The sequence below is a fragment of the Halichoeres trimaculatus genome, unplaced genomic scaffold (genome assembly GCF_033239565.1).
Source record: "Halichoeres trimaculatus isolate MK-OKI-2021-1 unplaced genomic scaffold, fHalTri1.1 fHalTri1_scaffold_1, whole genome shotgun sequence".
In the NCBI taxonomy this organism is placed as follows: Eukaryota; Metazoa; Chordata; class Actinopteri; order Labriformes; family Labridae; genus Halichoeres; species Halichoeres trimaculatus.
Window position 1 is genome coordinate 40,281,218 of NW_027437179.1, and position 18,582 is coordinate 40,299,799.

At 41.0% G+C, this 18,582-nt stretch overlaps 2 protein-coding genes across 3 annotated transcripts in view; one reads left to right on the forward strand and one right to left on the reverse strand.

Annotated features, from left to right (window-relative positions):
* On the forward strand, positions 1-9,905 carry asb14a (ankyrin repeat and SOCS box containing 14a). Its single transcript, XM_074677213.1, has 13 exons — positions 1-86; positions 1,788-1,952; positions 2,122-2,171; positions 4,350-4,484; positions 4,569-4,727; positions 4,873-5,118; positions 5,214-5,385; positions 6,806-6,911; positions 8,266-8,445; positions 8,591-8,719; positions 9,267-9,395; positions 9,502-9,655; positions 9,730-9,905. Exons 2-13 carry the CDS (start codon positions 1,816-1,818, stop codon positions 9,903-9,905), a joined length of 1,773 nt encoding a protein of 590 aa, XP_074533314.1. The 5' UTR covers positions 1-86; positions 1,788-1,815.
* Positions 9,906-13,181: 3,276 nt separating this feature from the next.
* ip6k1 (inositol hexakisphosphate kinase 1) overlaps positions 13,182-18,582 on the reverse strand; it is a 44,328-nt gene continuing 38,927 nt past the window's right edge. For both annotated transcript variants that reach the window (XM_074675451.1, XM_074675460.1), the window contains exon 9: positions 13,182-18,109. In XM_074675451.1, the coding sequence (XP_074531552.1) occupies positions 17,600-18,109 (510 nt within the window). In that variant the 3' untranslated portion in view covers positions 13,182-17,599. The remainder of the gene's footprint in view (positions 18,110-18,582) is intronic.

Below are 18,582 nucleotides of genomic sequence, written 5' to 3' on the forward strand. Positions count from 1 at the left end.
TCTGGTTTCAGACGGCGACAGATTTCTGATCCTCAAATCAACAAGAGATCAGAGAGAGTGATCCAAAACAACGAGTCAGATCTCAGGTAACAACAAATGTGTTGACACGTCCTGTCTGCCCCTCTGTTTGATGTTCATTAAGAGATACAGGAAACTTTTCAGAGTAACTTCCTCAGAGTTTTTGTCTCTTAGCCTTTCAGTTTGATGAGGGTCTTGTTTTGATATCTGAACTTGCCAGGAGCTGCTGATCTGACAGACGTGTCTCAGCTCAGTGTCGGCTCTCCTCAGATACTTTAGAAACAGTTTGTCACATTTTAAATAAAATACACAGAAATTATAACATGGATTGAAAAATGCAAACATCCAATTTGGGGCAACCATTTTTTTTCCACCAGGCATGTCTGATGGTGGACATAAAATGTGGGCTGACAAAGGTGTAAGTCTTAATTAAGAACCCTTTTCAAAAAGGTGTTATTTCTGACATATACACCTCGCTTATTGATAAGTCATTGGAGTCATCGGAAGGCAAACTGAAAGCATGGAGTAAGGATTTTCAGGAGGACATAGCACTTGAGGAATGGGAAAAAAAAAAACTTCTTCAGTTTAAGTTGTTGATGAGGGTATATGTCACACCAGAAATGCTGAACAAATTTAATCCTGCTATTCCAGATTTATGCTTTAAATGGAGAGAAAATAAAGGAACATTTTCCACTGTATTTGGAAATGCCCCAAAATCAGGGTATTCTGGTTACAGGTTCAGAAGGTAATACAGCAGTTTTTATCTTTCCAAGCAGTACTGGATCCTGAGCTCTTCATACTAGGAATCTACCCCAAAAAACAAAATATACAAAGAAAGGAAATAATTTTCATGGATATTTGTCTTTTACAAGCCAAAAATCAAATAGCACTGAATTGGAAAAACAGTGAGAGGCCTAGAATTAAACGTTGGTTTCATGAAATGTTTGTGTTTCTGCCCTTGGAAAAAATCACTTACACTCTGAAAGATAAACAAGATCTGTTTCACAGCATTTGGGAGCCTTTTATTCAATATCTTAGGGACAATGACTTGTCTAGTTTGCTCGAGGAGGATAAGGAGAAATGATATACATTGCTGATTTCTCTACAGATGGAAATGTTCCTTTGACCATGTACTCTCGAAGTGTAAATGTTTACAATATTGTTTAAATATTATACTTTTATGTTTTATATAAATTAATTTATATTTGTATTTTCTGTACTGATCTTTATTATTGTCCTTTTTAATTTTATTATTATTTAATTTTATTTATTTATTCATTCTTATCAAGTTAAGGATGGGTCAAAATGTTTTACAATGCAAATGTCAAAAAAACTCAATAAACACATTGTTAAATAAAAAAAAATGCAAACATGTCTGAAAAAAGGAAAAGACAGCCAGGAGCCAACATGAAGGAGAGATGATTGATGTTCAGTGTCTTCAAAAGTCAGATCTGGAGTTTTATAGTTATAAGCTAAACCATCCTCACAGGTAAACACAGGTATATTTGAAAAGATGTGTAAGCAGCACATTTGATTTTGCTCATCCAATGCAGGATACCAAAAGTTATGGAGCAACTTTTGGAGACTACAGACCTTAAAAATCTGAGAAACCACTTCAAAAATTATATTTTTCTGTGGAGTTACTTGAATGAAGTCGCATGTTTCCCAATTTCCAAATAAAATAAATGTCACTTTATGAAAAATAATCTTCATAAAACAAGATGAAGTTTGAAGTTTGGCCTCTGTTTTCCAAGTTTCCCTTTTTTAAGCAGGGTCTGGTCTTTTCATGAGGAGGTGATGGAGTTTGACGGATTCATACCTGAGGAGGATGAAGATGAAGATGCAGCCACTCAGTACATGATCGAGCAGAGTCTGCAGGAGGGAAACAAACAGAAGGAGACTCACAGAGACAAGACGGCCCGAGACAGAAAGAGGTCAGAAAAAAAGGACAAGGAGGTTTCTCCACAGAGAGACGGCTTTCAGAAAATATCACTTTTTATCCAAAGATCAACTCTGGAAAGTTTAAAATTTAAGAAAAAGAAGAAAAACAGTTTATCTATACTGAACCACTTCCTGCTCTGACTCAGTTTCTGGTCTCCTCAGCTCTGCAGAGTCTGCAGACAGCAGCAGGATCTTCACGGCCATCAGACAAGGTGAGGAAGAGGTGGTTTATTATGACCTGTTTTCTTTTCTTCGTTCTTCCTCTAAATGAGGATTTAAATGTGAGTGTACATCATTTTTAGACTCCCTGAGTTATTCTTTAATTTTACGGCACATTGTCTGAATTTGTGGTTTGTGGTTCAGTGGATTCAGTGATCAGATTATTGGCATTTGACAAAAATCTCTTAAAAGCAGTGGTTCCCAACCCCTGGTCCGTGGACTGGTACCGGTCCATGGGTCAGTTGGTACAGGGCCGCACATAAAAAATACTCAACTTCCATTATTTCAGTTTGATTTATTGTCTGATTCTGAATGATGTTTTGTTCTGAAAAATGACCTGATTTTCTCTGTCAAACCTGTCTATGACTCATTCTTGACGCCAAACCCATAAGCTAGCAAAATGGACCAAAAACAAACATCGTTGGAAAGTTTCTTTGGTTGGAGATCGCTGCTTTAAAGGACCCAGGTGCACAGCTTGATGAAGGAGCAGAAATCGTCTTTATTGAAGTTAAAATAAGAACCAGGAATCACAGCACACCAGATTAAAAACTGACTTTGAGAATTCTTTCTTTTTTAATCTTTTTATTGATTTTCTTTGGACAGCAAAGCTTATAACAAAAGGTCAGTAAGTGCACATTTCAGTGAGGGGGACTACACCTGAGACAGGAGTAGAAAAATGGCACGAGCCATGATTTCAGTTTAGGGTGTGCCTAAAATTTCAAAAGTTTGTAAAGAATTTTTGATCCTTTAGTTTTTGATAACATTTTAGTGAATCAGACGGCAGTGGCGCTCAATGGTATTGGTCAAAGTGTGGCGCTCTGACGCACCAATGGGCTGCGCCTCCTCAACTTTCCATGTGTTACAGGCGGTAAGAGCAGCAACATTAACCACAGTTAAATAAAAGACAAAAATCTACAGTCTTTACCAAAATTATTCTCCAGTCCTGCCAGTATAATATGAGGCTGAATGAGTCAAAACTTTTAACCAACAGACAAAAAGACGACTGCCAACTTGGCTAACTTTATAGACAGGACATCTAACAATAACAAAATGAGCATCAAGTGACAAAATTTTATAATATTCCTTTTCAAAACCTTTTTTTCCCTTTTTCTGAAATAATGAAATATATATATATTCCTGACTAACATAGAAAAATATATATGAAATAAGTTTACATATATTAGAGAGGTACATGTATCAGAAACAAACAAACAAAAAAAAGGTAAATGACAAGGCACCAAGAAATAATTTGACATAAAAATATTGAAAAATAAAAAATAAAAATAAAAACAACATAAAAAATAGATAGAAAGGAATCAGAACGTAAATTAGTTTTATTTTATTATTTTCATATTATTATTATGATAATAAAAGAAAATAATAAAATAATATTTCATTATTTATGATAATAATAATAATAATAATAATAATAATAATAATAATAATAATAATAATAATAATAATAATAATCATCATCATCATCATCATCATAATAATAATAATAATAATAATAATAATAATAATAATAATAATAATAATCATCATCATCATCATCATCATAATAATAATAATAATCATAATAATAATAATAATAATAATAATAATAATAATAATAATAATAATCATCATCATCATAATAATAATAATAATAATAATCATCATCATCATCATAATAATAATAATAATAATAATAAAAATTACAAAATTAATAATAACAATAAAAATAATAGAGGAGAAGTCTTACTGACTTCCTGTAACTCAAAGTACGGCTTCAAGAAAACTTAAAAAGACGAGACAAACAGACACAGGACAGAGGGAGACACAGACGACTGATAGACTTGGTAAAAGGCGTGGACCACAATCACAAAGGTGAGGACAGGAAGTGCAGTTTTCTTAAATGGGAAGAGAAACGTTACTACAAAATAAAACAGGCAGAGATTTTTAAAAAAGAGACAAGACTGAACTAAATGTGATGAGACATGAGAGCTTTCAGAAATATCTTTATTTCTGTCTCAGGTGTTTCTACATCTATGATTCTCCATTTCAGTTTTCTTTACGGGGTCACTCCGTCCTTTTCTCTCTTCCTTTTTCAAGAGAAAATGTCCTAAATCTCCTTATGACGGCACCACTCTACATGTGGATCATTTATCGTGTCCATTTTCTCTCTGCAGGTAAGGAGAAGCTGCTGAAGGACCTGAGTCTCAAACAGAGGGACGGGTTTTCACAGACGGACAGCAGAGGATGGACTCCTCTCCACGAAGCTGCAGCTCAGAGCAACCAAACCGTCCTGGAGCTCACGTTCAGAGGTTTTTACACTGAGTCTGTGCAGATCTTTACGGTCACATGACCACAGGTCAGAGGAGAGAGCAGTGAGGTGTTGTTTCCTGCAGCTTCAGGTCCAGACTCGGTGAGGTCTCGGTCTCTCTGTGGGCAGACTCCTCTCTTCCAGGCTGTGGAACGAGGCCTGATGGAAAACGCCTCCTTCCTCCTGCAGCACGGAGCTGATCCAAACTGCCAGGACCAGGAGCAGGACTCACCTCTGTTTACAGGTATGAAGAACCAGTTCTGTGAGCCCCTGGGTTCAGGTTTTGATGCAAAATCAGAAACTTGAAAGTTGTGAGCAGCTCATCCAGGTTAAGTTTGATCTTTCTAACAAACTCTCCTCCATGGTGTTAAACCTCCGTCTGTCTGCAGCCGTGCGCTCAGAGCGAGCTGACCTGGTCCGGCTGCTCCTCCACAGCGGCTCCAGGGTGAACCAGGAGGGCTGCCACGGCCGGCGTGCGCTCCACGAGGCCTCTCGTCTGGGGAACATGGAGCTGGTGAAGCTGCTGCTGGAGGCTGGAGCCACCGTCGACCATCGCAGCAACTACGGCCTCACGCCGCTGGCCCTGGCTGCTCAGGGGGGGCACCTGGAGGTGGTGCAGACTCTGCTGAAGAGAGGTGAGAGCATGAAGGGAGGGAGGGGGGGCTGTATCTAGTAAAATCCAGCTGTGTGATAAACTAAAGAGATATCTGTCTCCCCTGTCCCCCCTCAGGTGCTGACGTCCACTCTCAGGCCCAGGACGAGGCCTCCATCCTGTTCGAGGCGTCAGCGTCAGGAGATCCTGCAGTCATCAGCCTGCTGCTGGAGTACGGAGCCGACGCCAACGTGGCCAGACACACGGGACACATGCCGATCCACAGAGTGGCCCACAGAGGACACCTGCCGTAAGATTCAGATCCTGATCCTCCTCTTTAGGTTCTGATCCGTGTCACTTAGGGACGGCAAAGGTCAGGATTGAGCGCCACAGTTCTCCTTTGTGACCCCATTTTTTAAAATCTAAAAGCATCAATATTTGTTTGATTCAGGAAACTTTTTGATTGGGTTGACTTTAGCGCCCCCTGTGGACAAAGTGGTATCTCTTCCTTTTGTGAAAGTGTTTTTTTTTTCAGCAAGGAGGTATTATTTTAGCCTCTAAAAGTAGGGTCAACAGGAGTTTTTTGTTAGTTTTTAGTGAACATAACATCAAAACTGGGCTCCTCCTCCTTGGCTCAGTGCCAGCGGCAGCACACACCCACTGCTTCCAACAGTGGCTACATGAACACACTCACTTGCCCAGCAACCACCTGTAGCATCATGTTTCTACATGAGAGACCCAAGAGCTGTGCACCTGCGTTAGCATGTTAGCACTAGCTAATTACAGGTATTTGACACATACCTGGTTAGCAGGAAGCTACCTCACGTGGCTCTTCTTTCAGTGCTGCTCTCCAAGTTTCTGAAAGCGAGTGAGAGCTAAGGAAAAAGCTTTATCTGTTTGCCGTTTTGTTTCACTTTGTTTTTCTTCCTCTGTGCTGTGCTACGTCCGCTAGCGTAGCTGCACTGATTAGCTTCCTCCACTCGCTAATCAACACACAAAGTCACTTGCACACTGGGCATGCTGTGATTGGCTGATGTAACCACCCTTACTTTCTATCCAGGAACGCCTTGATACAACAAAACATCAACATCCAGGCAGAGGAAAGGGTTTGAGGCAGACACAGACACTGACACACATGTAAAGAGGTCCAGAGGAGATGAGAGAGCAGGGTTATTCCTGTAAAAGTGACATTTTATTTTTTAAGGAAATCCTGCTGCCTCTGATTGGCTAGCCCTCTGGAGGCCTGTTGGGGGCGGAGCTTTGAGCAGGAGAATCTTATTCCATGACTTCGTCATTTCAGCAAATTTAAGGACATTCATGAGGATTTCATGCTAGTTTAAGAACGTTTACGTCTAACTTTTGTAGGTGGTGATCTTGAGCTGCCTTTTGTCTTTTGATTCTAATTCTAATTCAATTTAATCTAATTTTTTTGACTATGGAAATTTAAATGTTTGTTTTTTCAGCAGCAACGTGCAGCAGAGGGTACAGGAAAGAAAATAACCACAGAGAAATAATCTCTTCTCTAAACGTCCTGTTAGCTTTTCATTCAGAGCATGAATACTCATTTGATTTCATAACCGGCTAAAAACTGCTCACAGGAGCTTAAAACTAAAAAATCACCTCAGATTTTATGAGCCAGTACTTAAAAATGTATGTGTGTGTGTGTGTGTGTGTGTGTGTGTGTGTGTGTGTGTGTGTGTGTGTGTGTGTGTGTGTGTGTGTGTCCACAGGGCTCTGAAGCTGCTGATTCCTGTCACGTCTGTGTCTGAGGTGAACGACAGCGGGATGAGTCCTCTCCACGCTGCTGCAGCAGGAGGCCACACACACTGCCTCAAGGTCTGTGTGTGTGTGTGTGTGTGTGTGTGTGTGTGTGTGTGTGTGTGTGTGTGTGTGTGTGTGTATTTATTATTTCTAAAGTGAATAAATCAGTCTTTCTCTTTCTGAAAATAAGAGAATATGGAAATCTCCCTATGTTCCTTCTCTGTTTAAAGGTGGTGATCCTTCCATTGTCAACAGCTATTGACCGATCTCTAAATTGTGTGTTTTTTCTAAAGTTTAGAAAAATTGGTTGCTGAACAGCGTAAGAGTTTTTTAGTTGCACATGGATTCCTCTTACAGTATCAGTCAGGTTTTCATAAACAGCACAGTACAATAACCGCTGCTGTTTAAGTGGTGAATGACATCATAGAGGCAGTAGATCAGGGGTCTTCAACCTGTGGCTCTGGAGCCTTTGCAGTGGCTCCTTGTAGCTTTAAAAATATCATTAAAATAAAGGGCTTTTAATATTTTAATGATAACGACACAGACACTAAGTAAAATCATAAAATAAAATTTGCATTAATAATGCATCACCTCTTGAAACAAAGCTTTAATTTTTTTGTAAATTTCTTTTTGTAGGTTTTTTTTTTTTTGTTATTTTAGGATTTTTTTTTTATTATTTCAATTTTTGACATTTTTACAAATTAAGTAAAAGAATTCCACATTTTTAAAGATTTTGCAAATTTTTGAATTTTTTAAATAAATACCTCTTTTTTGCAATTTTAGAACGTTTTTTTTTTTTTACAAAAGCAAAATTTTGAAATTGCATTAAGTTTTTTTTCTTTTTGCAAATTTATGACATTTCATCAATGTCTTTGAAATTTTGCACATTTTTTTTAAAATCTTTTTTCAATTTCCAAATTTTACAAAATGTATAAAATCTATGACACTACAAATTTCTTTTTTTCTTAAATTTGCAAATTTGTTAAAAAATAAATTAAATTAATTAATTGATAAAAATAAAAAACCAAGAAATCACATGTATGAATTAATAAACACAAAAACTTCTCGTTTAGATAATTATTCACCTGATTATACACTTTTTTTTTTGGTGAAGATAAAGTAGACTTTGCGGCTCCCGAATCACTTTCATCCAGGTGAGCTGAGGAAAAACGGCTCTTTGGAAAGTCTCTTTATAGACGTGACAAAAGCATTTGACACAGGTTTTAAATCTCAATGAGTTTTTACCTGGTTAAATGTAGGATATTATTGTTATTATTATAATCTGATGATTGAATTTTGCAGCTTTATCCTGAAAACTGTGACTGTAATAAAATATCTGAGAGGTAAAATGTAAAAAGTTTAAGCAGTTAATTGTTTTCTGACTGTGGAATAAACCTCACCAACGTGTCGCTCCTCTTCTTCCCATCAGGTTTTGCTGGATGCTGGTTATGACCCCAACTTCATGCTCGACCCCTGGGTTCGTAAAAACTACGACGATGAGAGGAAGTCGGCGCTCTTCTTCGCCGTCACCAACAACGACCTGCCGTCAGCCAAACTGCTGCTGGAGAACGGCGCCATGGCCAACCAGGACCCCATCAAGTGTCTGCAGGTGAGGATGATCCTCCACGCTCAAAATAAAACAAAAACACTTCCTCTCTGAGTCTGAAACTCTCAGGTGTTTCTTAAAGAAGACGTAACCCTGGTTGTGAAACTACTGAAGCGTCTGCTGCTCATCCTGTTACTGTCTCTTTAAGGTTGCTCTGCGTTTGGGAAACTACGAGTTGATCAACCTGCTGCTGAGGTTTGGAGCCAACGTCAACTATTACTGCAAAGTCAACACCACGCACTTCCCCTCTGCGCTGCAGTACGCCCTCAAAGACCAGGTAACATCCACTTCTTAAAGAGGGGTATGGGTTTTTTTTTTGTCTTAATTTTGTCCCTCTGGTGTTCCCGTAGTAGCTTTACATAGTTTCGTTCAGCGCGGGTGTGAGGTGCGTCGTGTTTTTTTCTTTGTTGGATTTATTAACGGGGTATACTGTGTCACGTTGCTATGGTGTTAAGCGATTACATAGCTGACGCGGCTATTAGCATTTAGCTTACATGCTACCTACCAATAAGGACTCGGTTGGCTGTGGAAATGCAAACAGGATCAGGTTTTACCGATCCAATCCATACCAAACCGTACTGATCCAAACTGGACCACTTGATGAAAACAGGGCTTTGTTCCAGCTGCTGTCTCTTTAAGGCTCCCCGCTCCACAAACCCCCTTCTCTCTGATTGGCCAGCTCTCTGGAGGCCTGTCAGGGGGCGTGGCTTTGAGAAATTTAAACAACAGATATGAAGATGTCAAGGATCAAAATATGGAAGGACAGGCCTGTTTTAACTTGTCGTATGTGTGTGTGTGTGTGTGTGTGTGTGTGTGTGTGTCAGGTGATCCTCAGGATGCTGTGTAACTTTGGATACGATGTGGGCCGATGCTTCGACTGTCCGTACGGGAACAACTCTCACATCCCTGAGGACTTCGAGGGCTGGAGCAACACGGTCATCAAAGACTCTCTGGTAATCAGCTGATCACACAGGAAGTGAGCAGTGTGTGGAGGACTTCAGTCATGGGCCAATCTGTGTGTGTGTGTGTGTGTGTGTGTGTGTGTGTGTGTCAGTGCAGTTCTGTGAGGTGATCACCGTCTCGTGGCTCAGACACCTCTCGGGTCAGATGGTCCTGGTCATGCTGGACTACGTGGATCACGTGACGCTCTGCTCCCAGCTGAAGGGGGCGCTGATGGAGCAGCCTCAGTGGCCCGACATCTGCAGGCTTCAAGGTAAACTCAGACCCTCTTTACACCACCCCGCTGTGACAAACAGAGACCACACTCTTCCTCCTCGTCTTCCTCAGAGAACGCCCGCTGTCTGCAGCACCTCTGCCGGCTCAGGATCCGTCGGTGTCTGGGTCGGCTCCGCCTCAGGTCCCCCGTCTTCATGAGCTTCCTGCCGCTGCCGGGGAGACTGAAGGAGTACATCCAGTACAAGGAGTACGACCTGTACAGCCAGCAGGGCAACACGCCGGGATGACACACACACGCTGAACGCTTCAACCAGCTTCCTCTCAGTCTGTCGTCCTCCAGAAAAACTCAGACTGAACTTTCTTTGTTTGATTTTCTATTAAAAACTTTGTGGTGAAAACGTGACTCTTAACAAAACATGTATTTGTCTTGAACTAAGAAAAGTAAAGTTAAAAAGAAGATCTGACCTCGTTTTATTTCCAAAACAACTTTTTATCTGATTCAACAACACAAGGTGAGGTATTAATCAACAGGTAGAGCTACGGTTTGAGATGTGACGAGAAAACTTTGTCAAATTGTACCGTAGTTCTCATTTTAGCCTTTAGCCTGTGTTTTAGCCTCTAACTCGTTTCAAGTCTTTAGTCTGTTTGCCTTTAACTCATGTTTAGACTATGAGCCCGTCTTTAAGCGATTGACTCATGTTTTAGCCCTTAGCCTTTGTTAAAGCCTTTAACTCATTTTTTTGTCTTTAGCTCGACTTTTTGCTTTTAACTCATGTATTTACCCTTTAAACCATGTTTAGGTCTTTAGCCAGTTTTTGCCTTTAGCTTGTGTTTAAGTCTTAACTCATGTTTTAGCCCTAAGCTTGACTTTTGAACTTAAGCTCAGGTTTAACCCAAAACTCTTGTTTCGCCATTAGCTCCTTTTTTAGCCTTTTGCCTGTGTTTCTGCCTTTACCCCATGTTTTTGGCTAAAGCTTGTGTTTTAGCCTTTAGCTAGTGTTTTAGCCTTTAACTCTTGCTTAGACAATTAGCTTGTTTTTAAGCTAAGTCATGTTTTTGCCTTTAACTATGTTGTAGCCTTTAGCCTTTTTAAAGCCTTTAACTCATTTTTTTGTCTATAGCTCGACTTTTAGCTTTTTGCTTTTAACTCATGTGTTTACCCTTTACCCATGTTTTAGCCTTTACCCTGTGTTTTAGCCTTTAGCTGGTGTTTTAGCCTGTAGCTGGTGTTGTAGTCATTAACTCATGTTTTAGCCTTAAGCTTATGTTTTACCCTTAAACCCATTTTTTAGCCTTTAGCCTGTTGTTTAGCCTTTAACTCATGTTTTAGTCTTTAGTCTGTGTTTTAGCCTTTAACCTTTGTTTTAGCCTTTAGCTTGACTTTTAGCCTTTAACTCATGTTTTAGCCTTGAGCCTTTTTTAAAGCCTTTAGCATTTTTTTTGTCTTTAGCTCGACTTTAAGCTTTTAACTCATGTATTTATCCTCTGCCCATGCTTTAGCCTTTACCCTGTGTTTAAGCCTTGAACCTGTTTTTATCCTATAGCTAGCGTTTTAGCCTTAAGCTGGTGTTGTAGTCTTCACTCATGTTTTAGTCTTAAGCTTGACTTTTAGCCTGTAGCTCATGCTTAACCCCTAAACTTGTGTTTTCATCATCAGCTCCTTTTTTAGCCTTTTGCCTGTGTTTTAGCCTTTAGCTAGTGTTTAAGCATTTAGCTTGTTTTTTAGCCTGTGTTGTAGTCTTCAGCCTGACTTTAAGCCTTAAACCCTTACTTATTTTAAGCCTCCAGACTGTGTTTTAGCCCTTAACCTATGTTTATGCCTTTCACTTGACTTATAGTCATTTACCTATGTTTTGGCCTTTGGCTAGACTTTTAGCCTTTAGCCTGTGGTAAGCCTTTAACCCATGTTTCAGCCTTTGGCCTGCGTAGTAGCAATTAGCTAGTGTTTTAGCCTTTAGCCTGTTATTTAGCCTTTAACTCATGTTAAAGTCTTAAGCCTGTGTTTCAGCCTTTAACCTTTGTTTTAGCCTTTAGCTTGACTTTTAGCCTTTTACTCATGTATTAGCCTTGAGCCTTTTTAGAGCCTTTAACATTTTTTTTGTTCGACTTTTAGCTTTAAACTCATGTATATACCCCTGCCCATGTTTTAGCCTTTAGCCCAGTTTAGCCTTCAGCCTGTGTTTTAGCCTTTAACCCATGTTTTAGCCATTAGCCTGTTTTTAACCCTAATCTAGTGTTTTAGCCTTTAGATTGTGATTTTGTCTTTAACCCATATTTTAGCCTTAAGCTCAACTTTTATCCTTTAGCTCATGTTTTACCCCTAAACTTGTGTTTTTCGCCACTAGCTTTTTTTTAAGCCTTTTGCCTGTGTTTTTGCCTTTACCCCATGTTTTTGACTCTAGCTTGTGTTTTAGCCTGTGTTTTAGTCTTTAGCTCGACTTTAAGCCTTTAACTCATATTTAACCCTTACTCACGTTTACGCCTCCAGCCTGTGTTTAAGCCTTAAACTCAAGTTTTAGCCTTTAACTCATGTATTAACCCTTTGACTCATGTTTAACCCTTGCTCATTTTTTAGCCTTAAGCCTGTGCTTTTGCTTTTAATCTATGTTTTATCTGTTAGCTTGACTTTTAGCTCATGTTGTAGCTCATGTTGCAGCCTTTGGCTCGATTTTTAGCCTCTAACTCATGTTTTAGTCTTTGTTAAAGCCTTTATCTCAATTTTTTTTTTCTTCAGCTCGACTTTTAACTTTTAACTCACTGTATTTACCCTTTACCCATGTTTTAGCCATAAACCTGTGTTTTATCCTGTAGCCCGTTTTCAGCCTGTAGCCGGTGTTTTAGTCTTTAACTCATGTTTTAGCCTTAAGCTTGACTTTAAGCCTTTAGCTTATGTTTTACCCTTAAATCCATGTTTTCGCCATTAGCTCCTTTTTTAGCCTTTTGCCTGTGTTTTTTCCTGTAGCCCATGAATTTGTCTTTTGCTGGTTTTTTAGCCTTTAGCTCGTGCTCTATCTCTCTCTTGTTTATCTTTCTTCTGCTCTTCTGTCCTTTTTCTGTCTGACAGTTAGGCTCCAGCGTCCACCATCACTACAAAATTAATCACAGACATCTTTTTCAGCGGAGAAAAACACAGATCTCTCTTCTCTCTACTAAACTTTGTCAGTTGTTTATGTGTGTTTATAACTTTATCTCTTTTTTGAGTTCAGTGAGTTTCTGAAAGTATCTCATACTCTGACCTGGATGGCTCCTTTGTGCCTCTTCTCTGCAGCTTTTTAAAAACATCTGCTCTGTAATAATATGTAATTTACAGTGTAGTGATACACCTGTTCCCATCTGTCTCTGAAGCCTCCTCACCTGCTTGGCTGCAGTAAGAACAGGTGCACAGGTACACCTCGTCAGGTCTGTGTGGGTCCTGGAGTCTTCATGAGACATTAAAGAAAGAGACGTTTGATTTCAGAGAGAGGACTTTCATGGATCCATTTTTAAAGTTTGGGGCTAAGTCTGCTGTGAGGGGAAAGGCAGATGTGTCAGAAATGAAAACACGAACCCAAAAGCTTCTGGAAAGATTTAATCTCACGTACTTTCACTGTTCTAACAAACAGTCAGGATGATGTCAGATGCAGAAAATGCAGCTAAATAACTGATCGATCATTGAGGCTAATACTCATGACGGAGAATCATGATCTGAGAGGACACGTGGACGTCTCTGACGACTGTAACAGGAAGGTTTGACGCCGTGAAGGAGACTGAACCCCAACAGGGGAGGACGTTAATGTGCATGCACTTCTTTCCCAGCTCCTTAAACGTGAAGTGAAACAAACCAAAGACTAAAGATGGTGGCTAACACACACACATACACACACACACACACCTTCAGAGGAGCTTCCCACCTGAGCAACAACTCCACAGCAGGCACAAGTGTCGGGCTCAGCGAGCGGACTCAAGTCTGTTGATGCTCAGAGAAATTACAAACACGCTCCTGCACAGCTGTGAGTTTTATCAGCATTAATTCGGTTCGAGACCGTCGTCAGAAAATCAGTTTATAAATGTGTGAAGTGTTTCGTTATAAAGACCATGGTGTGGAGTTTGTTTGTGACTTTTTGACAGGTTTGTTCCTCTAAAAGAAAAATGATTTGTGGATTATTTCCTGTCTGAAAACCTCCCGTCCTCTGCGGATGAACAGACTTGAGTGCGCTCTGATAATACTGTGTTTTCTCACACATTGTGTCTCTTAATTTCTTTACATTTTATACATTTTGGGGGCAGACACATAAAAGACAAACATTCACCCACACATGGGCAAAGGTACGATAAAAAAATAAATTATCACCTCCATAAACCAAAAATAAAATATTCATATCTGCTCTATCTTATTCCAGCTCTGAGGGATGATGAGATTCTCGTGCTGTCCAGCAGGGGGCGGCGCTGTGTCACAGCCAGCCTCTGGAGCTCCAGGGTAAACGGAGACGAATGTGATTGGCTACGGTTGTCTCATCAGGACCAATCAGACGAGACAGATGCTGACATCTTTAACTGAGACTTTGAGGCCGTTTCTGTGTTTTTAGTGTGTCAGGACACATTTAAAGCAGGGCTGGGCAAAGAAACCAAGATTTAAAAACCAATCATGACGCTTTGAAACATCATGTTCCTGCAAACTGTGAGCGTTGGAGTTTGTTTCTCGGACATGAGTTTGATGATTTAGTGTGATTTTGCACAGATTTTTAATATTTGTGATTTAATCACATTTATATTTATATATTTATATATGAATATAATATATGTAAGAAAAATATTCTTCTTATTAAATATTCCTGTCATTCAACCATACCACCCAGCCCCAACGTAAAGAATAAGGCTGGTTTTATTTTTTTTTAGACTCACGATGTCAACAAATCCACAGAAAAGACCAAAACCAACAAAATAAGAGCTTTCCTCTTAAAACGTCTCTTAACGTCTCTTCCTGTTCCTGTCTTCGCCTGTGCTGAGTTTAATATAAACAAACACTTTGGAAAACGATTCAACTTGAAGCTTTAGTCTAATGATGATTTAATTTTTGGGATTATTTTTCATTCAGTTTGAGTTTAAAGCTCCTGTAAGGAGTTTTTGGCTGACTGTTAAACGGGCTGAAATGAATATTAATGCTTTTTTATGACCTCTAAAAGCAAATGAGGCACTCGAGGATATTATTGATTGTATTTTATATTTCTATTTCATGTCCCTGTCACCCTGCAGCAGGGTAGGTGTCAGACGGAGAGCGTGCTGAGACAGGTTTTTAAAAAAAATCAAAAATCGGAGTGCAGACGGCCTAGCGGTCTAGGTTGCACCCCATAAGGTTTGTCCGTACGCAGGATGGCCCGGGCTCGAGTCTAGCCTGTGGCTGATTTCCCACGTCATTCGTCACTCTTACCCTGTTTCCCACAATCCACTGCTCTCCCCTATCAGATTAAAGGCATAAAAAGCCCTAAAAATAAAATCAAGCACATGGATGAACCGTGAGTAACTGAACTTGCTCACCTGCTAACTCAGATTTGTGTGGAAGCCCATTTCTGCCAGGCGGAGAAAAAATAAAGACAAAAAGAAAGGGGAACTAGCGGGGAGTCCGTTTGTAAATAAAATTAAAATTTGGAAGAATTTGCCTAAAAAAAAAAAAAAAAGGAAAGGCGGTCTAGGTCGCGCTTAATGTGGTTCGCCATCATGCAGGGGGCCAGGGTGACAAACCAGCCCGCAGCCTCTTTCCTGCATGTCTGGCCCGTCTTTAAAAAGCTTAAAAAAAAAAAATGTGCAAAAAATAATTAAAATTAAATCAATTAAAATAAATAAAGTAAAATCGTGAGTTGCTTAACTTGCCCACCTGCTGCCTCACGGAAGCCCATTTCAACCAGGTGAAAAAAAAAACAAAGATGAAAAAAAAGGGGAAATAGCTCTACAAATACAAAAATGAATTCATAAAATAACTTTTAAAAAGGAAAGACTATCCCTGAAAAAAAGAAAAAAGACAAAACTTTGAGATACTCGGTCATTATCATGACATAAAACAGTAAAAATGATGAGATACTTCATTGAATTTAAGACATTTTTGGTCAAAACTATAAGATAAAAAGTCCAAATCATTTTTTAACACATTTTTTCATCAAGAAAAGTCTACCAAATTTAATTTCTTGATTTCTTTAAGTGCTAGTTCCCCTATTTTTTCTTTATTCTCACCTGGCAGTAACAGGCCTCCGTACGTATCCTACGTACTGACAGGTGTCGTAGTAAGGAGATAATAATGTGAACGTAACTTTGAAAAATTTCGGACAGACTAGAACGGCTGAATCTAAGTCACCTGACAAAGTTTTGGGCTTGACACAGCCTCCAAATATGACCTGTAAGAGCCTCCGTACACAAAATAAAGATAAATAAAGCTGCTTGGATGAAATTTTAACTTAAGTCTCAGTAATTTCAGTGTTCCCCTCAAAGGTGGAGTGATGTTAGTTTTTATGGAAACGAGCGTTTTCAGGGACTACTTTCTGCAGCGGAGTGATCTGCGTCTCCTCCTGTGAGTTTCCAGCAGCAGGATGGAGTCACGCTGAGTCTTTGGACTTCTTTTCAGATCAGATCTTGTTGGTTTGGTCTTTTCCAGGACTTGTGGACAGTAATAAAAACACCACCAGGCCAAGTTTGTGGGACAGTGACACGTATGCTCTCGATGTTTCACGATAACCCAGAGGATGATTTCACAGGACACCGACTACTAAACGTTTTTGAATAAAGCCCGAAAAATGGGACAGACAGCGTTATAGAAATGATCTCTACTCTCTCTGTAAAGCCTACGTCTAGGATTCAAATCTCTGTTGCGCTTTTTTTTTCTCCCTGCGGGCGACGCGGCGCCCTCCGCTCTGCTGAAGAAGGAAACAAAGAGTCGCCGTCGGTTTTTTCCCGTCTATTGCTTTGAACAGATGCTTGGATGTGTTTCTGAGTGCGTTGTCCAGGTAACTCTAGAAAGAGTCAGTTCACCTGTCCAGGTTTGGTTTCTGTAGAGAAAGAGGAGGAGGAGGAGGAGAAGAGGAGGAAGAGGAGGAGGGGTAAAGTGGCCGATTTCAGTGGGCGGCCCCTGGGAGTCAGCTGATTGGTCGTTCAGAGAGAAGGCGCTCTGTCCGGCTGTCAGAGATGACTGTTCCCAGGAAACAAGAGTGTGTCGGTGGGAGTGTGTGTGTGTGTGTATGTATCTATCTTTGTGAGGACCTTGGAGTCGGGATTTTTGGTCTCAGAGGATTTAGACGTTTTCGGAGGCGTCCTGCGCTCAGACGTGTGTTTGACTTCTTGTTGATGCCAGGGCAGAGTTTACAGCAATTATTTGTTTATGAGTTGTGATCTGATTAGTTTCCCATCAATCTTTGAGGCTCACACAAAGAAATCTTTAACATTTCTCATGAAGGGAGCTTTAAAAGATTCTAAAAAACGTTTTAAAACCTTAAAACTCGTCAAGTCAAGACTAAAATGAGAACTAAGCGGTGTTAAAGACGTAAAGACTTTGGTTTGATTTTTAGGCCTGACCAAAGAGACAGGAGCAGCAGAGCTGGTCGTGGAGAGTTCTGTATCATCATCGCACACAGTAAAATCTGGAAACTGAGCGAAGGAGTGAGAGGAAGGACACACCCTGAGGTGGAGGAGGAGTTTGGGTCAGGTTGAAAGATGCTGATGGCTTTAGATCGAAGGGTTTTTTGGATCAGGGGCGGGGAATGCATCGTGAAAGAAGAGGTCCTCACAAGAATAGATGTACAAAGAAAGAGCGTGTGTGTGTGTGTGTGTGTGTGTGTGTGTGTGTGTGTGTGAGAGCAAAGGCTCTCCATCATCCTGTGGATTCTTTTCAGCTGTTTACTTCTTCTGTCCCAGTTTCAGAGGAATCTGCAGCACGACCTTCAGCGCCTGTACGACCTGGACTAACCCACAGGAAGCTGTGTGTGTGTGTGTGTGTGTGTGTGAGTGTGTGTGTGTGGAGCTACTGCAGGTTGTCGTCCCGCAGGCTCTCCAGGATCTGGACCAGGCTCTCCAGTCCGAACACGTAGCCCTGGTCCGGGCCGTCGTGCACCGCCGTGTCTCCGCGGAAACCTTTGAAGGTGGAGTGAGCGAAGTCGATCATACGAACGTCCACCAGGGGGGGCTGCTTGGGCTGAGGGGGGGGCGCAGGGGGGAAGGGCGTTAAGCTGGGGGCGGGGGTGAGGGAGTCTGAATGGGGGTGAGGGGGGAGGAAGGAGTGGCAGTCTGATGTGGTGGGCGGGGTCTGTGGGGGAGGGCGAGGGGCGGGGGAGGGCGGAGCCATAAGTCCAGGTCCCTTTGAGGACAGGGATCCGGGGTCTGTGTTCTGGCTCATGTCCGTGTCACAGGGGGCTCCTGTGGGTGGGGGTGGGTGGGGTACGGGGGCACAGTGAGGATCTGCTGGGGCCACGGGGGTCTTCTGTGTGGGGGCCGAGTGCTGCCCTGAGCTGAGGACTGAAGGCCCCTCAGGTTCCTGCAGGATCAGACACAGGACACACATCAGTGAGGAAAACCACTTCACAGCCCCGCCTCTTTAAAGAGGGGGTTCTTTCAGTCCTTAGTCTGTCCCTCTGGTGCCCCTGTAGGATCTGTATTTGATCTACAGCTTTAAAAAACAAAATCTTCATTTCTCTCCCTGGTGTTTAAAAACCCTTGTTTCAGCCTCTGTCACCGTCCCTTTAAGACTCCCTGCTCCACAAACCCTCTTCCTTCTGATTGGCCAGCCTTGTGGAAGCAGACCTTGGTGTTTGAGGCCCGCTCTTCCACTATGTAGTGAGATCCTCGTGTGATGACCTCATCATTTAAGTCTTGTAAGGATCTGGTGAAGATCTGGTTCTGGTTTTCAGATCGGGGCGTTCTGATTGGTCTACAATAGATTCAGGGATTTCTCCCTCTGAGCTGAAGTTCACGGTTTAACCCTTTAACACTGGATGTGTCGGTGCCAAT